Source organism: Heliconius melpomene, chromosome 12 (assembly GCF_056956725.1).
Source record: "Heliconius melpomene rosina isolate 202511_hmr_F chromosome 12, ASM5695672v1, whole genome shotgun sequence".
NCBI lineage: Eukaryota > Metazoa > Arthropoda > Insecta > Lepidoptera > Nymphalidae > Heliconius > Heliconius melpomene.
The window spans coordinates 14,834,519-14,853,700 of record NC_140400.1 but is presented as its reverse complement, the minus strand read 5'-3'; the positions used below and the strand labels follow the sequence as shown (position 1 = coordinate 14,853,700).

Here is a 19,182-nt window from a genome sequence, read left to right as displayed (position 1 = left end):
ATAGTGATAAGGCCGCCTATGCACTGTATCTAAATTAGAAATTTAATTGTATTTTCTTTGTGCAATAAAGTGTTTTTGATTGATTGATTGAAGTTGTGGTTAGAGTCTTAAAAAAAATTACAGAATGTTGGAACATTTATCATTATGTATGGTAATAAAATAATGAATAAAATAGTTATGGTAAAGCCATCGCAATCATTACCTTAAAGAAGTGCAAAAACACTTATTAAACAAGTTATCTTACAGCCTGTAAGTAATGATAAAGTATATAGAATTGAAATATTTATTTATTCAATTGTTTCATGTTAAATATTTAATTTTTAATTTATTATATTATACACTAAATGACTTTGTAAAAAACAAAGCAAAATTTAAATTACCAATTTAAATTTAACAAAATTATGCAAAGCACTTAAGATGTAAGCAATAAGGTTTAATTTGGTTTGTATTGTAAATATTATAGCACAGCCACACCTGTTACGGGAGCGTGGGAATATAGGGTCGGGAGGAAAGAGCCATTGCCGCATAGTAGCAGTAACGGGAAACACTTTGTTTACTTAATACTTTTCGCTTTTCATTCATTTGTGAATGAAAAATCCTTGCAAATTATAGATGTAGGTAGCTATATATAATTAAATCATGTTTTTGTTTAAGATTTAGCTTAATATTAGATACCTATTCTGTTTGTGCGCGGAAAGTGGAAAGCGAAGTGTCTAAACTCTAGAGCTTAAGACTAGGCTCTCTGCCTACCTCGCTATTCGGAAAAAAAAAACAATAATTATGTATACTTTTTTATATATTTTATATAAAAAGTGACTAGTCACAACAAAACGTAAATGGGTAAGGTATAAAATAGATAACTATAGTACAAATAATACCGTGACAAACATCCGTTTAAAATCATATGTGGAGCAAATTCAATATAGGCTCAGTGAAACCATAATTCTCGCGTTAATCTTTCTAGTCCAAAAGAATATACTTACGTATCTCCAAATATTTATCAATCAATCACATTACAAAGGTGTTTTTTGTTAATACTCGGCCTCGACCCGGAAATCGAGCCCCGGATGTGGTTTTTTTCAGTCAATAAAAACGAGTTGATAGCTTAAGGGAGTTTTTGTGTCACCTGTTCCTATGGGAATTTCTGTGAGAATAACTAAAAAAATGGTACAGATTTTTAAGATGTAACTTTTTTAGATCTACTATTTTATAACAACTTCCTCTTCTAAAAAAAACCTTTCTAATAATTAACAACAAATAAAAACTAAATACCTAAATTATTTTTAATACTCATCATTATTCATTATAATAAAAATTAATGATAAAGTTATATTAAAAATGTCAAAAGTTCCTTAATTTAATTTTAAACAAAGTACATTTAAAGGTATGTATGTTAGTAGTTTGTGCATAGAAATATTTACATACTTCACCATATTTATTTAGTAATTTAATTTGTCGTAAAACAGCATACGAAATGATAAAGTAATTACATTTCCCTTACTTTCCCTAGTAATAAAATCTAAATTTATACGTAAGAGCTAGCAAGGCTAGGCAAGCTAGCTTTATTTAAAGTCATAAAAAGTTCTCCGCGCTAAGTGGTCGGTAAACATTTTACTGAGTTGACCTATAAGTTTCCCTTTACTATGATCCTTTATAATCAGATTAGGGTGACCACCTTGAAAACATTATATTATGTTTTATATCCCTACATTATGTTTTATCCCTATTTTCCTTGTTCATATAAGAAATATTTTTATTACATTTTTTTTTAAATTATCACACATCGCTTTCGTTTTGGTTTATAAACAAATAAGAACCTTTGACGTGTTCAGTATAACCACTATTGAATATTTACATTTTATTTAGAGTGGAAATGGAACCCACAACGCTTGTGACACTGCGGCATTATTGACCTCAGAACTACTACTATAATAATAATAATAATAGGGTGTTACCTGAGATATCTAACCGTTAAACAAAATAATAATAATATAATACTTTATTGCAGAAATAAGTAGAGAGAAAAAAAATACGATTCGTTAGAAATATGATTAACAAGTGTGCAATGGCGGCCTTACCACTAAAAGTGATTTCTTACAGGCAACCAAAGAAAAAACGAAAGGATTAAATTAAGAAAAGAAGGCAGAAAGATGCAAAAAGTACATAAAATATATAAACCAATATTTAGAGAACAATATATACATATTATTTATTTGCAATTAAATAATTGAATTATATACATATTATTTATGTTAATCGTATTTCGAAGAGACGTACCACTCAAATCGAGTCAACTCTATTCTCTTCATCAATGTATCGGAATTTGAAATCAATTAATATAATCCCATAATCGAAATAGTAATAGCCACCCTTAATCATATCCGCTGTAGGGCGGAAGGAAGGACCGTTATGGAGCCGGTTCACACGACCCCTAGGACTTAATACAAGATATAATATAATGTGAGAAAATCTTGAACGCCGCTCGCCTTGTTGTTTTTACTTGCACTTTCGATTAGTATTGTTTTTGTTATTCCTTCTTTATTGATTGGAAGTCAGTTTTGTTTTTATTTTGTGATATTTATTGAGGGTCGGTCTGTCGGAGGGTATTTTTTTTTAGACGTAGGTCTATAGGTCCTTAAGTATAGATGAGTAATGCCGTAAATTCACCAAGACTTATAGTTCTTTAGTTTATATCCCTTTAACAACCAGCAGATAAAAGAGGAGAGAGGAATGTCTTAAATCTTAACATTAAAGATGAAGCTAGAAAAGATAAAAGATAACAAAGTAGTGACTTATTAAAAAAGTTAACGGTAAGTATAGTAACGGTTTTAAAGGCTCTTTATTTCTTATCAAACGAATCGTAAAATTGTATTTGATTTTAAATAGTCCCGTTCATTCCCGTTTTTTAGAATATTTTAATAATAGATAATCTACCGATTGTATCTCTATCTTTCTATATAACCCGCCTAATAAAGCTATAATTGACACATATAATTAGAATATTTATTTAAACAACTTAATTAAGACATGAGGATGATATCTATAGGCTTTAGTAATGTAGAGATAACGCGTGATAGGTACCGACTACCGTATGGGAATGTTTGATCATACCAACCTTCTCGAGGACATTTTTTTTTACTTAGCTTCACTTCACTTCACTTCACTTAGCTTATATCATATTGCGTGTTGAGTGGCAGAACTCAACGCCGCGCTTTGCCTCGACTCCAGAGCGAAGAAATGGAAATATAAACGTAAATAAATATTTCACTTCCTCGAGTGGGGATCGAACCCTCAACCGTCGCGTTACAGTCGCACCCTTGTGCCGCTGTGCCGCGACGGCCCCAAATTACACAGATGTACTCATTAAAATATTATAAATTGCAACGAGATCATTTTACTCCCTAAACTAATATTGAAATAAAAACTTTATAACCGAATTTAATAATTAGGATAGAGATCAGTCGTGGCGCAGGGGCACTAAAGAGTGTGTCTGTTAACGCAACAGGTTGCGGGTTCGATTCCAACTGGAGGAAATGAAATATTTAATATTTCAATTTATTAATTATTTATATTATTATTTCACTCTGGTGACAAGGCAAATCGCGGCGTTGAATTCCGCCACTCAACAAGCAAGGCCTCCAGAAAGATGAAGATAAATAGGTAGCGGAGTGTCTTAACTCTCTGCCTGCTTTCTTCATGCGGGATACAGCGTGAAGCTGAAAAAAAAATAATTAGGATAATTAAAATACAAATTTTCCCACTGATCCCCTTCAGCGCGTCAACGACATGTGACAGCGGCCATTCACTTTCGTTGATCATCACGCTATTGCATGCAATTTCGTCACATTCGGGTGCATGTTGAAACAAATTTAGATTTGTAGCCCTGTACATTTATTTGTAAAGTAATTTGAACCTTAAATTAAAGGTAATAAAGGCAATAAAACGTTTCAAACAACAGCACAATGTCTCAAGCTGTAATTTGGTGCAATTTTGAACTTGGCTTACATTTCGTTTGCATGCTCTACATTGAAAATAATTTAGTCTTTAAATATATATAGATAAAGGTTGTGTTATACTTTTTAAAGTGATAAACATAATGTTGTATAACATCTTTTCACAAATATACTCTTGCCCTTCATTTCCATATGCTGTACTCTTATTACTTGTAAATAGAGTGGGTTTCTCGATTAATATCTCTTTATAAATTTTACTAAAATAATGGTTTTCATTAAAAGGACCGTGGGAGAAATGAGTAAATTGAATATTAATATAAAACTTATGCATGTCGGTATGTGGGATAGTAAAGGTCATTGGGAACACCTGGCCCGGTCAGCGACGTGTTACATAATATAATTATACATGTAATAATAACTGTTTGTCCGACTGTTAGTCTTTTATGGCTGCAGTGATAAAAGGAATGATATTATGATAATTAGCATTAATACCAAAGAATGACCACTATTTTCATGTTTGAAAATTATGTTTTTTTTTCAGCTTCACCCTACAGCGTCCTGCATATGTCAGGGTAGAGGCAGAGGGAACCTGGTGTTAAGACACTCCGTTCCTCGCTTTTCGTCCAATTTTTAAGGCATTGCGTATTGAATGGCGGAACTCAAATTTTTAAAGTGTCAGAGCGAAAAATTAATATATTAGTAAATAATAATTCATTCCTCCGAGTGGGGATCGAACCTAGAACAGTCGAGTTACAATCACACCCATGTGATAGTGCGCTACGACGACAGCGTCATTTAAAGAAAACGAGTTTTTTTACTTACTATTAAAAACATCCAATTTAACAAGTGGTTAGTTGAAAAAAAAAATATGCTTCCTTGCTCTCAGGGAAATCAAGGGCAAAACGCTAGTGCTAGTTTAATACTATAAAGTAATATAACTGTACGCATCCAATAGTTACTGGATACCAATAATGTTCAATTTTTAATTGTATGTGAGAAAAAGCGAAGATAAGACTCGAATACCGTTAATTAAATTTTATGTTGTAATATAAATGAATTTTTACTTAATTCATTCGAATTGTAACTGATATTGGTGGGTTTATCTTTGTCTACGAAATCCTTGTATAATGTATATTTTATAAATTATAATTAGGTAACATAAGACTAATTTAAATAGAGAATGAATTATTCTATTAATGCTGGCCGTAAATAAAGTTTTACTTCTTTTGTTATTTAAATAATATGAAAAATAAATAGCGTGGCCGTCGTAACACAGGGGCACAATCGTTTGACTCTGAAGAGTCGTCTGAATCGTATACGAGACAGGTAGTGGGTTCAATTCGCACTCGAATAAATTAAATATTTACTATTTCCATTTTCTCGCTCTGGTACTGAATTAAAGCGCGGTGTTGAGTGCCGCAACTCAACACGCAATGCCTGCAGCATTCTACGGTCTCCTTCTATCTGCAGGATACAGCGAAAAGCTGAAAAAATCTGACAGTTTCAGGAAACACAGATAAAAATATATTAAAAAAAAATATACATATACGAGCAACTTATAAAACAAAACTAATATTCATCATAACACACCAAAAATATAATTAAAAACATTAAATATACATATTAAACATTTTCAATCGCATGACAAACAAACATAGGTGGTTCTAAGGTCCGAAATCGAACCCTTGCACCTTTCTACATTCCCACACAGCGTGAGAACCGCGCGACACCCCATAAAGAGCCCAATTCCTACACTAACCTATAAAAAACCGTACTCACCTTTTACGCTACGCTGCCCTCAAGTATCCAATTTATTTTGCCGTATTATGAAAGAATTTAATATGGTACTTTATGGAATGGTGCGAATCAATGAAGTATGGAGATTTTTTTGTTATTTTAGTTTGAAGGGGTATAAGGTTTTTGATGGACGTGTCGATGGTCATACATTCCTATAGTCGATTGAATGGGGGGATCAAAATTGTAGCTTCATTATTTTTTGTGTGTGTTTTTATGGTTTTTTTAGTGTATTGGTTAGGTAAATACTTAGTTATAATATACCTATTATAAGTATTTGCCTATTAGAATGATTTGGTATTATTTATATTATTATATGCATAATATTTTTAATAAAAAATATGTTAATAACATAATTATATATATCAAATCCAAATTAAAAGAAATCTAAAAATATGAAAAAATTTTTCATCGTTTAATAAATATAAAAATATTAACACATAATCAGTTTCAAATAATCTAAACAATTACCCAAAAAAGTGATTAATACAAAAATCGAACTCGCTACAACTTGCATGCATAACCAACAATTCAATACTACCTTTCTACAGCAGGTCCTCGCTTAGAGCGAGACAGAACGAAAACAAAACATTCCGATACAGTTCCCAGCACTCATACGCATGAGTTAGAGCGAGACAGCATGATTCCCTAAGGACGTCTTCAAAACAGGATGAACAAATATGGTGGGCAAATTTAAATATTGTACCACGACCATTGTACGTCAGTTAATTGTGAGACGTCGTCGAGGCAGGGTCTGTTAAGTGGTGTTGATGTTAGTGAATAGTTACAAAATGCCGTGCAGTGAAGATGATGACTCCCAAAGTGGTTTCATATCGGAGCCTACCCAGGCTTTATCTAAGGCTGAATTGCGAAAGGTTAATATTTAATGCATTTATTAAAAAAATAAGTGTTGTGATGTTAAGAAAATTTCGATAAATATATAAAAAAATTAATTGTTTTTATGGACGAGAAAATAATTATTTATTATAAGCAATTCATTATTCAGTCCACTATTTATTAATTCAAAGACATTGCGTATTTAGTACCGAAACCCAATACCGCACTTTGCGTAACCAGTCCCTGTGCATAATAATTACCGTGAGATTTTAAATTTGCAGACGAACAAGCCGATTATGGAGAAAAAACGTCGCGCGCGCATCAACAATTGCCTAAACGAACTGAAGGATCTCTTGATGGATGCTACGGATAAAGACGTAAGTATTTATTAATATGATTAATTTATTAGAAAATGGACATTTAAGTTAATTGAAAAACTTTTATTCATTTAATAATAATAATAATAATTTTATAAGAACAATATTTTATTTCATAAGAAAAAAATATTCATTATCTTTTGTACACCCAAAAATTCTATAGAAGCAAAAAATAAACTATAGATTAACAAAAAATAATTATAAGAATATTATTTTTAACATTTTTCTTTGTTTCTTTACAGCCAGCTCGCCATTCCAAGTTAGAAAAGGCAGATATCCTCGAACTTACAGTAAAGCATCTGCAAACATTACAAAGACAACAGCTGGCCGCTGCTATCGCCGCCGACCCCGCAGTTCTACATCGATTTAAGGCTGGCTTTGGCGATTGTGCGGTTGAGGTACGCAGATACCTTTCCCGGCTGGCGAACGTGCCGACTGGACTTCGATATCGGCTTGGAAATCATCTCAATACGTGCATATCTGGATTTGAACGCCTTCATTCTGACTATCCACCTCTCATACCAGATCCTCTAAGACTAGATGATGAAAGACCCAGTGCTTTTCACTATGTAAGGTCAACAAGACCAACTAGTCCACCACTAAGTCCTTTATCTTGTGATTCCGCTTGTGACTCTTCAACGGAACTAGAAACTCCGCCACGTCCAATACAAAAATTCCCATTCCCCACACCTCCTAGCCATTCAGCGTCAGACCAAGATTCAAGTCCCGAGCAAAAGGCCACAGTATCCTCGACGACGATATCGCCGGAAACGTTGAAACAGGAAGCGTTGCGCAATAAAAAGTTTATGGAACCCTTGTCGATTGTGATCGATGTTGAAAATTATAAAATCGGTATCGACGCATCCCCGAAACGAGCTGTCGATTATTCAATCCGGCAAAAGTTAAAGCGACATGCCGAGACGATAGGACCAGGGCCCAAGTTAATAAGACTGGAAAATGAAAAAATTAAAACGATACCAGAAAAAAATCACAAAATAGATATTAATTTGGACAGAGAATCAGATAGAAAAACATCAAATGAAAAAGTTTCAGCATTCAGAAAACTTCCAGATAGGTTACCAAATTATTTAGAACAAAAATTAACTCTTCCTGAAAGTATACCAGCTGTTGCAGAAAGACCTAGACCTGTTCAAAGAGGTGTTCCTAGAACTGTTATAAGTCATACTGCACAGTCGTTAGCCCAATCGAGCTCTTCCAAACCTGAAAGTTCAAAAGAAAAGGCTGAAGCGGACACAAGTTCCAAATCACCAGTGCAGGGCACATCCAGTTCGGAAATGTGGAGGCCGTGGTGAAGGAATACCACAGTAAAAGATGGATTAAATGTTGTGGCAATTATATTTGCCATAAGCGAGAAAAGCAACTATATCCAACTTCCCATAAGCTATGGAAGTTAGATCGGAAGTTATATAGATAGAAACGTGATTTAAAAGTGCTTTTTGAAATTTTTAAGCAAGTCTTCCATATTTATTTACAAATATGACAAGTGCCTTAAAATTTGGTCTCAATTTAACTTTAATTAATGTTATAGTTCGTATTTATATAATGTTTATAGTAATTCAATTACGTGTTCCGTGTTTTAGTACTTTTATGTACATCGTGATATTCCAAATGGGAATATGTATTAGTTTTTAGCGTTTACCAGAAGGTATTCTTATTGTTTTAAAAAAATATATAATAAATATAATTACTTTATAAATCTTTATACAAAATATTGGTTTTACTTTAATCCTTCATATGAAAAAATTGTTTACACCTTCATTGAGAAAATAATTCTAGATTATCATTTAAAACAGTATAATTTGGATATCTTTTTGAATTAATAAAAAAAAACTGGTATTTACTTTCGGTTCATTCGCCCAATGTTGATGTTTAGGCAAAAAATGAAAAACAGGTATTGTGTATTAAAAGAAAAAAGAAATGAATTATCGGATAATGTTTTTAGTAAGTAGATAATTTTTAACTAGTCTAGTGAAAATACCGACAAGAACGACAGCTAAATCAAGATTTAATTATGTTGAGTTCTGACAACTTTTATTCACTATGGAGCTTATAGTTTGCACTTAACATATAAATATAAAAGGTAAGAAATGAAGAAAATTATAAGAGAAAGAAAAAAAAGATTTTATTGAATTTTACGCACTTGTAGACAAAATAAAGGTGCTGCAATTGTTTCACCACAAACTTGTGCCCTTTGATATTCACTCAATGTTGATGTTTAGGCAAAAATAAACATTAATGGTATTAAATTTACAGACAGAAAATAAAAGTATAATGTTTATATGTCATTTCAACGAATTACATCGAAACTGTGTATTAATTAAATAAATAATTATGTTTATATCTAAAAGAGATCTATTAATATTTATTATTTTACACAACGAAAGTCATGAAAAAAAAATGCAATATTAATCTCCTAAATACAAACGCACAAAAAACATTTAAAAAACGCTCCACACTTCAAACTTGTGCATTTTTAATAATACATTATTGTAAGTAAAAAATAGCTATTCTTTTCATTTAAAAATAAATATTCAACTTATTTAATTGAATAAATGCATATTAAATTATTTTATTTATCATATTATTAAAGCCTTTTCATACAATGACTAGCATCAATTATGTTACAGTCTTAAACCCCGTTTGAGCAAAATAATAAAAAAACAACAAAGTGAACTAAAACAAAAAAATAGAGTATTTCATTTAGATTTAAGAAAATCTTTTCTCTGTTGTTGTAACTTCTGTTCTAGAAGAGTTATCTTTTCTTGATACTTGGCGGCCTCTCGCGTCAACGCTTGTATGGCTGAGTCTTTTCTTGCCACTGCCACTTTTACTCTGAAAAAAAAAATACAACAGAGTTGAGTGTAGAAAAAAGCTAAAAAAGAATTATGAAGCCTTGACCTTCGAAATTGGAGGAAAGCATGAGGTCCCACTGCTATGAGGATTGATGACAATCCATTAACATTATTGGGGCCAGTTGTGGCGGAGTGGCACAAAGTCGGCTGTAAGCCGACTAGTTGTGGGTTCTATCGAACACGCAATGCCTCCAGAATTCGGCGGAAAGTGGGGAACGGAGTGTCTTAACACTAGGTACCCTCTGCCTACCCTGCTGTGTGCAGGATATAACGTGAAGCTGATTTATTTTTTTTACTTAACATTATTCAATATTTAATACATACTTAGCATACAACTGGTGCATTTGTTCGTCGTGTGTTTTCTTCATATCCTCCATTTCTTTCTGCATCTGATCCACTTTGGTCCGCCAGGACTCTTCACATTTTGATCTTATTTCTTCTGTTCTTGCTTCTAGTTGGTTGTTTTTCTGGAAGACATACAATATTTATTTATTTTTTGCTTCAATACTAACTATTGCTAAAACAATTTTAGTAAACATACAATCATTTAATTTAATTTTAAAAATATAATTAAGTAGGGTACATATGTAACTTATTATAAAAACTTGAAATCTATTTTTTTGTAATTTGAGACGAACGTACCTCTGTTAATACCCGATTTCTAGTTTCAAGTTGGCTGATAGCTACTTCCAGTTCAGCGCCTAAAAATAGAACAATAAAATTAAGATTATGAGTTACATTTCCACACGAGGGAAAGAATTATTGTAATTTCCCCCCTTCAAACACAGAAAAAGACGCGCCTCAATCTCCCGAACATTAACGAAAACGAACGAAAACTGAGACAGACTTACCACATTAAATACTTACACTTATTTTAATACACTTATTTTAATATGTAAGTTAAAAATATACAAATAAATCTATGTTTACTTACATTTGTCTTCAGTGAGTCGTATTCTGCCCTGGGCGTCTTGGTATCGCTTCAGCGTTGCTTGTTCTGTTTCAGCCAGCTCTTTTAGCTCTACTTCATATTGCTCTTTGTTTCTTCTGTAAATGACAATTTGCGTGAAACTAGAATATACTTGTTAAATATATCACTATACATTGCAGTAAATAGTTGTCAATTAAAAAATAAATTCAATAAATTTGGAAAATATTAATAACTCAATCCTCCCAGTAGGAATCGAACCCACAACCGTTACATTTACAGTCAGGCGTTGTGCCGCGTCACCAGGACAGCCTCCCATATATAAATAATCTAAGTCAAGAATTCAGCGGAAATTTGGGTGCGGTGTGTCTTAGCATACAGCGAAGCTGATAAAAACAATACCTTAAAGCCTCCTGTAACTCTTTTCTGCCCGCCTGAGCCTCCGCCTCCATGCTCTCTATAGCTTTCTCTATCTCCCTGTCCCTCTCTAACTTGTGCTGAGCGGATATCTCTGTCACTTTCTTCTTTAACAACACCTGTTGATCCGCTTCGTACTCTTTTTTGTATTGTTCAAATTCTAATTGTAATTCTTCGCGTTTTTGTTTTAGGTTTTCCTTAAATATGGTTAGTAAAATATAATTTAATTTTCATTATAATTGTAAAACATACTTTAGTCAGAGAGAATCTAGTGTTAATACACAACGGTCTTCAATTTTCACTATAATCATTCCATCGAGTTCAAATTTCAACAAGTCGTGGCCGCACTGAAGTAAGATTTTTTTTACTTTTGCGCATTGTTCACTAGGAAACAAAATAATGAAAAGTAAGAAGAATCCTAAAATAAAATCTGCGCAGCCATCTATAGCTAACTTCAAGAACTATAGCGTATAATGAGTTACTTATCATTATTGTTTATTTAAAAATATACCTCAAATTTCTTTTTCTCTTCTTCCATATTCTTTTCCAGCTGTTGCTTTTTTTCTTCTAGAAGCTTATCTTGTTCTTCTCTACATTTATCTTTAAAATAAAATCAAATTATTCATATTTTAAATTTAAATAAATATGGACGTCGCAGTGGCACTACAGTTGTGGGCTCAATATCCGCTCGGTGAAGATAAATAATTTTCTTCGCTTTGCCAGGAAGAGAAAGCGCGGCGTTGAATTCCGTTATTCAACACGCAATATCTTGGAAATTGGCCTGAAAGTGGGTAACAGAGTGTCTTAACACTAGATCAGCTTTGACTATCCTGCTATTTGGGTACGCTATTCCTGATACGCTGTGAAACTAAAAAAAAAACAATTTTGTACATACCAAGTTGCATCTTCTGCATTTTCTCTCTCTCCGCAAGTTCGACGGCCACTCTTTCGTTCTCCGTTCTCATCTCAGCTATGAGACGAGTTCGTTGTTCTTGATATGTGACTTCTAACTCTAGGATTTGTTTCTCCATCCTTTTGTTATTAAATATTTTGAAAATGGTATATAATATTATCATAATTATAATCGTGTATCTAAGACTAATATAACAATGATATAATAAAGAATTGTATATATTGTATAGTTGTAGTTGTATGTGAATGTGTAGAAAAATATTTTATATTTTTTAACTAAAGAATTAGAATAAGAATGCCACCAATAACACAAATTCATCAATTACGATTAATTTATCTAAATAATATATAAATTAATATAATTAAAAATAAGATAAAAATAAAAATACCGTCAAAAAAAATAATATACCTAACTCCCTGTAGTAGTATCATTAAAAGGGAAAAAACCGTAAATTCGTACCTAGAACTGGCTAACTGTCTCTCTTTCACCAATGCATTTTCCTTCTCCTCCTCCAAGCTCCGTCTCAACTCTTCCATATCAGCTGCATGTTTGCCAGTAAGACGGCCATTTTGTTCCGCGTGAAACATTTTCAAGTCGGATATCTCTTTTTGTTGTCTCTCCGCCATCTCTCTTAATTCTCCTTCTAAACCTTTTACTGTTAGTTCCTAAAGAATAAATAAAAATATTGTCTGAATGATGATGAATAATGAATTAAAATAAAGAATATATATATAAATAAATAAAATAATACAATTAAAACATCACACTTTCACAAGAACGTTAAGTTCATAATTTAAATAATAGTATTGTCATCGTCACTCGCATATACCGGAGTAAGGCACTCTGTTCCCCACGAGGAAATAAAAGTTAAAAAAAAACATTCCATTCAATAATTAATTTACTCTGAGTGGATTCGAATCCACACTAGTCGCGCTTACAGCCAGTGACGCGTTTTGCCACTACGCTATTGTAAATATAATGATAAATTCATTACGAATCGAAAAAGAATTTGGTCCATACTGTAGAGTAACACAAATAATAGTTTCATCAATAAGTCTATTAAAAAAAACCAAAAAAAAGGTAACATGACAAGCTAACATTTTATAAGAAAGTTGATGTGTTACCTTAATTTTTTCCGCCTTTTGTCGCACCCATCGTTGTCTAGCAACCTGAAATATACAAATACAACCATAAAAATAAATAAAAGTGCACACAATTTCTAGAAAAAAAACTAGATAACTTTCAATAGCTTTTCAGCATGAATGCATGGTTAGTTTATAGACAGCTATAATAAAATACATAACAATTATAAATAGATGGTAAAGTGAAATATAAAGTGATTCACCACTATAACCTCTCTTGGCAGTTGGCTAAAATGCGGCTGATGAGAGAGTTATAAAAAATATATAAAAATTTAAAAAGTACTTTCCCGTACCGGGAATCGAACCCGAGCCTCCTGGGTGAAAGCCAGGTATCCTAGCCACTAGACCATACGGGAGATATTCATCCAATTGAAATAGTTAAACACTTATCTAAAATTCATGACAACTAATCTATTACAAAAAGAAGTAGATTCTCTACAAAAATATAAAATGTGACTGTTTTCAACATATTTTCTAATAATTACAACTTCAAAAGATAAGATAAGAAAACAGAAACAAGTCTCAATAAAATGAGTTATTCATCGATCTCAAGAAATATATTAAATTAATAGATATAAAAATAATAATGGTTAAAAAAGCAAGCTTATATAAGGAGATAAAGCTTAATAATGAAAAAGAAAATTTTTTTTTAGAAATATTAGTAATACAATAAAAAACAATTTCCCGTACCGGGAATCGAACCCGAGCCTCCTGGGTGAAAGCCAGGTATCCTAGCCACTAGACCATACGGGAGTTACAAATTTTGTTCAAATTGAAAAAGACTAAGCTTTTAAAATCTTAATAGTTTTAATATGGAAAAAAATACTGTAACTGTATATTACAGTACCAAAAAATATAATATACGTATAATATATTTGCTTCAAAAATATATCATTAATAGGATTTACCATTTAAAAAAAAGTCAATTCATACAGTACATATATCATTAATATGAAAATATCAATATAGTGTGACCCAATTAGTATTAGCAAACGGATTTCTTAGAAACATAACAGATTTTCTAGAATAAATCAGACCTTGTGAAAAATCACAATTCTTCAAGATAATTAAAAACAAAATAATTAACATAAAAATTTAGCAAAGTAAATTGTTAAAAGAAAAATTCCCTTAAAAATATTTCAACTTTAGTATCAACAAAATTTATTGCTATAATATTTATGAAGGAGTTACACATAGACTTTTCTTATTTTACCTGGACATATAAAAAATACTATTTAATATTTTAACATCTACAAATGAATAAGATACTTTTGTTTGTTACAAAAAATTACAATTTAACATTTCATACACCTTCAGGCACAAAACAATTCATAATTCATTAGTCCTAAAATAAAAAATTACAGAATATAAAGAAACGCAAGGGTATTGTCATATAAGTATTATTTTAATTCAAAATGTGCTCTGTATGTAAATATTTTTTATAGCAAAAAAATAACCTGTTGTGCGGCAGCCATTTTGTCGTGTTGGTTCCGTAGTTCCAATTTATACCGTTCTTCTAGCGTTTGCGCTGAACGCTTCCACCTTTCTTCTACGGAGCGTCTTTCGTCAACTAATTGTTCTATACGATGATTCAAAGTTTTCTTATCATTTATTAGCTGTTAACAAAAAATATTGTTTTAACTTATACCTAATATAACTGAAAATAATTCTTCAGTCTTAAAAAAATATGTTCTTTAAACGCGAAGGAAAAAAAATACAGCTTCACGCTTTATCCCGCACATAGCAGGGTAGGTAAACAAATGCGAGATGATTGTAGTTTTTTGTTTTAGTTGTTCAAAATGGCCCTAAACTAAAGTTCGTACAAGTTAAATGAAAAGGTGCAGTGTTAAAAATAGAACTCTGTAAAATCTGACAAACAAAAAAGCCACACCTGATCGATAAAATTTTGATGTCTCTTTATAGTTTCCTCACATTCTTGCTTCACTTTGAGAATATTTCTGTTTGATTGCTTCTCTAAGTTGCTTATTTTTGATATCATCTGAAATAGTATATTAAATTACAATAAATTATAATAATGAGCACTTAAAATTTTAAAAGCAAAAAAATTAAAGTTGCATTTATAAAACAAAATGAATTATATTTTGTTTTATGATAGCACATAGCACTTCCAGCTACAAAATCTTAAATAATATTTAATAATATTGAACAAATAATATATATTTAAACTCCTTCTAACATTAGCCATATCTCGCACAAGAATTTATTCCAGAAGATTCCAGCAGTAAAAATAATATTTTTTACCTGTTCCTTATGATTGGCGAGACTTTCTTGCAGTAGTGTGATACAACAGGACCTCTCTTCCAACTGTAGAGAGGCAGTCACTAGTCTTTGAGCAACTTCTGTTTGAGGCAATTTAAGAAGTGCTTCCAGTCTGGTGGCAAAATAGTTACATTTTTATTCTAAAAAATGTCTCTAGTGGAGTTAATCTAGCGGAGCTCAAATTAAAGTACAATTATAAATTAAAAGTAGTCCATTTCTTATTTACTATTCTAACTACCGTTAACAATCAATATCAAAAAAATATTAAGGAATAAGTATTAACTGCTATTTATCTGAATATATATACTCGTAAAAGTACAACTTACTTTGGTATAGTTTGAAGAGTAGTATTAGTGACGACAGATAAAGCATCGTTAGCACTTTGTTCGACTTTTTCCAAAAATTCGAAAATTTCCCTGTAAAAGTAACATAAATTAACATTATGTTATAAAATAGAATTATAGTAGATGTACTATTAATAAATATTTACGTACATAAAGTTATCTTTGGGGGTATTGCATCTTTCTTTTTCTTCTACTTCAGGTTCTGCAGTATCATTTTTGCTCACAACAGAAGTTACAGGATTATCACCGTAGCTTTCAATTTCTTTTAACATCGAATAAATATCTAAAACTGAGGATTTTGCGTGTAAATCCTTGCTTTTTGGTGTTTTTGGAGAAGTTTTTGTACTTGTAGGCGATTCAATTTTACTTTCATGTTCTGTAATTTTATTATTAACAATTGGTTTTTCTAAAGTCATTTCAATAGCTGAAGCTCTATTATTAGATGGCTCTTCAATTTTTTCATCAAAATTATCAGTTTCTAACAAACGTGGTGAATGAATTGATAAAGACATCCAAGATTCTATATCTTTATCATTTTGAACGCTATCTATTCTAGCGCTTAATGGAACTCTACTTGTCAGTGTATTATTTTGTTGTCTCATATCAACAGGGACACTACTTTTGTTTATATTGCTTTTGGCATTCCTGTTATTCCAAAATTGTTTGTAACTCGAGTTTTCTTCAAATTTGGAGTTGGTATTGTTCAACTTCTTGTCATATTTTCTCAAATTTCTGGGAACATCTTTTGGACAATCGCCTTTTACTTTTAGATAATTTTGTATTAGCTCTTTTGTAGTGACTTTGGATACGTCTCGTTTAGTGTCCAAAGAATTTTTATCACTAGTTGAAGGAATATCGCTAATATTAGTTTCTTGAGAATTTTCACTAGATTCCCTTTTATCTTCTGAAAATTTATTCTGGTCAAACAGTTCATCAATATTAAGAGGAGTAGGGGACACAGCATCTGTTTTTATATCCTTCAGTGTAAGCTCATGCAAATTGTTTATAGCTTCTAGTTCTCTTTTATAGTCTTCAATAACTTTCGACGTATAAGCTTTTGTTGTACTATTGAGAAGGTATGTAGGGTACTCCAAGACTTGATTTTCGTTAGCTTTTTGCGCTATTTGCTCATTCATTTCAGGTATTGGAACATGACTTTTCGTTGGAGAATTCTGAGGTGGTATTGTGTTAGAATTTGGTCTCTTCAAAAAGAATTCTTTGTATAGTAATCGGCTATGGCTTAATGGCTCGGCCCATGTTTTGTCAGGATCATAATTATCATAGTTTTCTTTATTCAAAGGATAATCTAAGCTCTCCGGGAGATCGCGTTTATCCACAAAAACTGATTTTTTCGGCAATGGTGATCTTGGTAAGGTATCACGAGTTAATTTATCATCTTTTAAGCCACCATCAGCATACCCCGAGTCTTTTGATGACGTGTCTGTATGAATGCCAGTGCTCGACAATTTACTTTTATAAGAATCAAGAGTATGAAAATCGTTATAAAAATTACTGTAATTATCAGATTCTTTAATATAATTGCTGTTAGTTTTTGGATATAATACTTCGCATTTGGCATTATCAACAAAAAACTCCATATTTTTATCAACCTTTTCATTATCGCAAGGTATTTTTGGTGACAGACTTCTCATGTTTTGAGAAGGAATACTTTCCAGGTCTTGCGTGGATTCTTCCTCAACTAAAGATAGTTGCTGTCTGGTGAGGCTTAACTTTCGGGAATAATTATCTAAATTTCTTTCAATTTCTATATTAGGGCCAAAGGAAACCCGACCAAGTAATGCACTATCAGTTTTGGCATCCTCTTCTAGGGATAAAAAATATGATTCATAAGCTTTATTTTTAAATTGTGGTGAAGAAGCCCTCATTCCAAATAAATCTCGGTTCTTACAAGGTGATGGTGATCTAGGTTTTTCTGTAATTGTCACTTCTAAGCCATAATTATTATCGTTTGTTATATCATGTTCAGCTTCCATGGGCTTACGTCCTTTCTTGGCAATATTTCTATATTTTAACATATTTTTGGCATTTTGATTCTTATTTTTATAAGATTGAGCCTTAGCTTTAATTTTAGTGCCTAGACTTATAAATGTATCTTCAGAACCATAATCAGATGCATTGCTACAAATATCTCTATTAGTTTTAGGTGTTGGATTTGTGTATACTTTAGAATTTGCTAACAACTCTTCTGTAGGTGGTAAAACCTTAACAGTCAGTGGTGAATCTGAAATAAAGCTTTTATGTTCATAACTAGGTACTTTATATTGAAATGATATTTATAATATAAAACATATTCAAACAAAATTCACATAAAGGTTGTAACAAGATAAAGAATTGTTTGTAACTAACAAAAAAAAAATTAAATGTGAAAAGGCACTCTTTTACTTATAGTAATCTCTTCCACATAAACTAATAGAATAGGAAGGATCTATCGAGAAGAACAACCAGAATGTTGTATAAAAAATATTTGAATTTAAGTAATATGAAGTAAGTTAGTTTAGTTATATTATTACATACAAAGGTATTTAAAGTTATAGCTTACTATTGTAGTTCTGTAAAAAGTCAGCACTAATTGTCTTTAAAAATGATTTTGAAGATGATCCTCTGTCTTTGGTGTCTGCTGAAAATGGTCTTTTATATCTTTCTTGAACATCCTGGAAATATTTTTTAACATAATGTTCTTTATCTCGCATGTAGTATAGTAGTAGGCTAGGCAGAATGAAAATTTGTTGAGACATTCTATTCCCCACTTTGTCTTAATTTGTTATTAAGTGGTGGAACTCAAATACTTAGGTATTTTGTATACATTTTGTAATTAGTAACTCACATTATTTAAGCAATATACCTATACATATTTTTGCAACATCAATTATATTGTGATTGTGAAAGCAGAGATGATGGGTTTATGCAATAAATGAATTGGCTTAATATTTAATTTTATCAGGGGATTACTGTTAACAAATAGTTTGAATTACCAAAGCACAAGAGTTTTGTAAAGCAGATCTTGGACGGTTTCTATTATTTTTCCTATCTTCTTTCTTCTTGTTCCGATAGGTCAGATTAACTGGCGAGCCGAGCAGGCGCAAATTGTTACTTTCTTTCGACATATCTACACTTACTATGCATGTATTGATAGCTATTCCGATCACAAAAGCCTAAAACATCGATAAAACATGTGACAATTTATTTGTTGACAAGCTACCGTTGCCTAGCAACCGTGTGACATTTGTTTTTTCTGCATGACAATCATAAATTTTATATGTTAGTCTTACACAAATAGTATAGTTTTCAATAAAAATTAAATTG

The 19,182-nt window shown here is 31.6% G+C and overlaps 2 protein-coding genes and 2 non-coding genes across 4 annotated transcripts; 1 reads left to right on the top strand and 3 right to left on the bottom strand.

Annotated features, from left to right (window-relative positions):
* Positions 1-6,463: 6,463 nt before the first annotated feature.
* Positions 6,464-8,646, top strand: LOC146534109 (uncharacterized). The gene is made up of 3 exons (XM_085194566.1): positions 6,464-6,622; positions 6,866-6,961; positions 7,204-8,646. Exons 1-3 carry the CDS (start codon positions 6,518-6,520, stop codon positions 8,272-8,274), a joined length of 1,272 nt encoding a protein of 423 aa, XP_085050692.1. The 5' UTR covers positions 6,464-6,517; the 3' UTR covers positions 8,275-8,646.
* A 348-nt stretch (positions 8,647-8,994) lies between these two features.
* On the bottom strand, positions 8,995-19,103 carry LOC146534106 (uncharacterized). Its single transcript, XM_085194553.1, has 16 exons — positions 18,852-19,103; positions 18,419-18,530; positions 16,009-18,100; positions 15,841-15,930; positions 15,497-15,626; positions 15,126-15,233; positions 14,692-14,850; positions 13,217-13,261; positions 12,552-12,757; positions 12,075-12,211; positions 11,691-11,779; positions 11,165-11,376; positions 10,769-10,881; positions 10,477-10,535; positions 10,159-10,301; positions 8,995-9,814 (listed from the first exon to the last, which is right to left on the bottom strand). Exons 1-16 carry the CDS (start codon positions 18,981-18,983, stop codon positions 9,679-9,681), a joined length of 3,963 nt encoding a protein of 1,320 aa, XP_085050679.1. The 5' UTR covers positions 18,984-19,103; the 3' UTR covers positions 8,995-9,678.
* On the bottom strand, positions 13,519-13,590 carry TRNAE-UUC (transfer RNA glutamic acid (anticodon UUC)). The gene has a single exon. It is a non-coding gene; the product is annotated as a tRNA-Glu (tRNA).
* On the bottom strand, positions 13,916-13,987 carry TRNAE-UUC (transfer RNA glutamic acid (anticodon UUC)). Its single transcript has one exon. It is a non-coding gene; the product is annotated as a tRNA-Glu (tRNA).
* Positions 19,104-19,182: the final 79 nt, after the last annotated feature.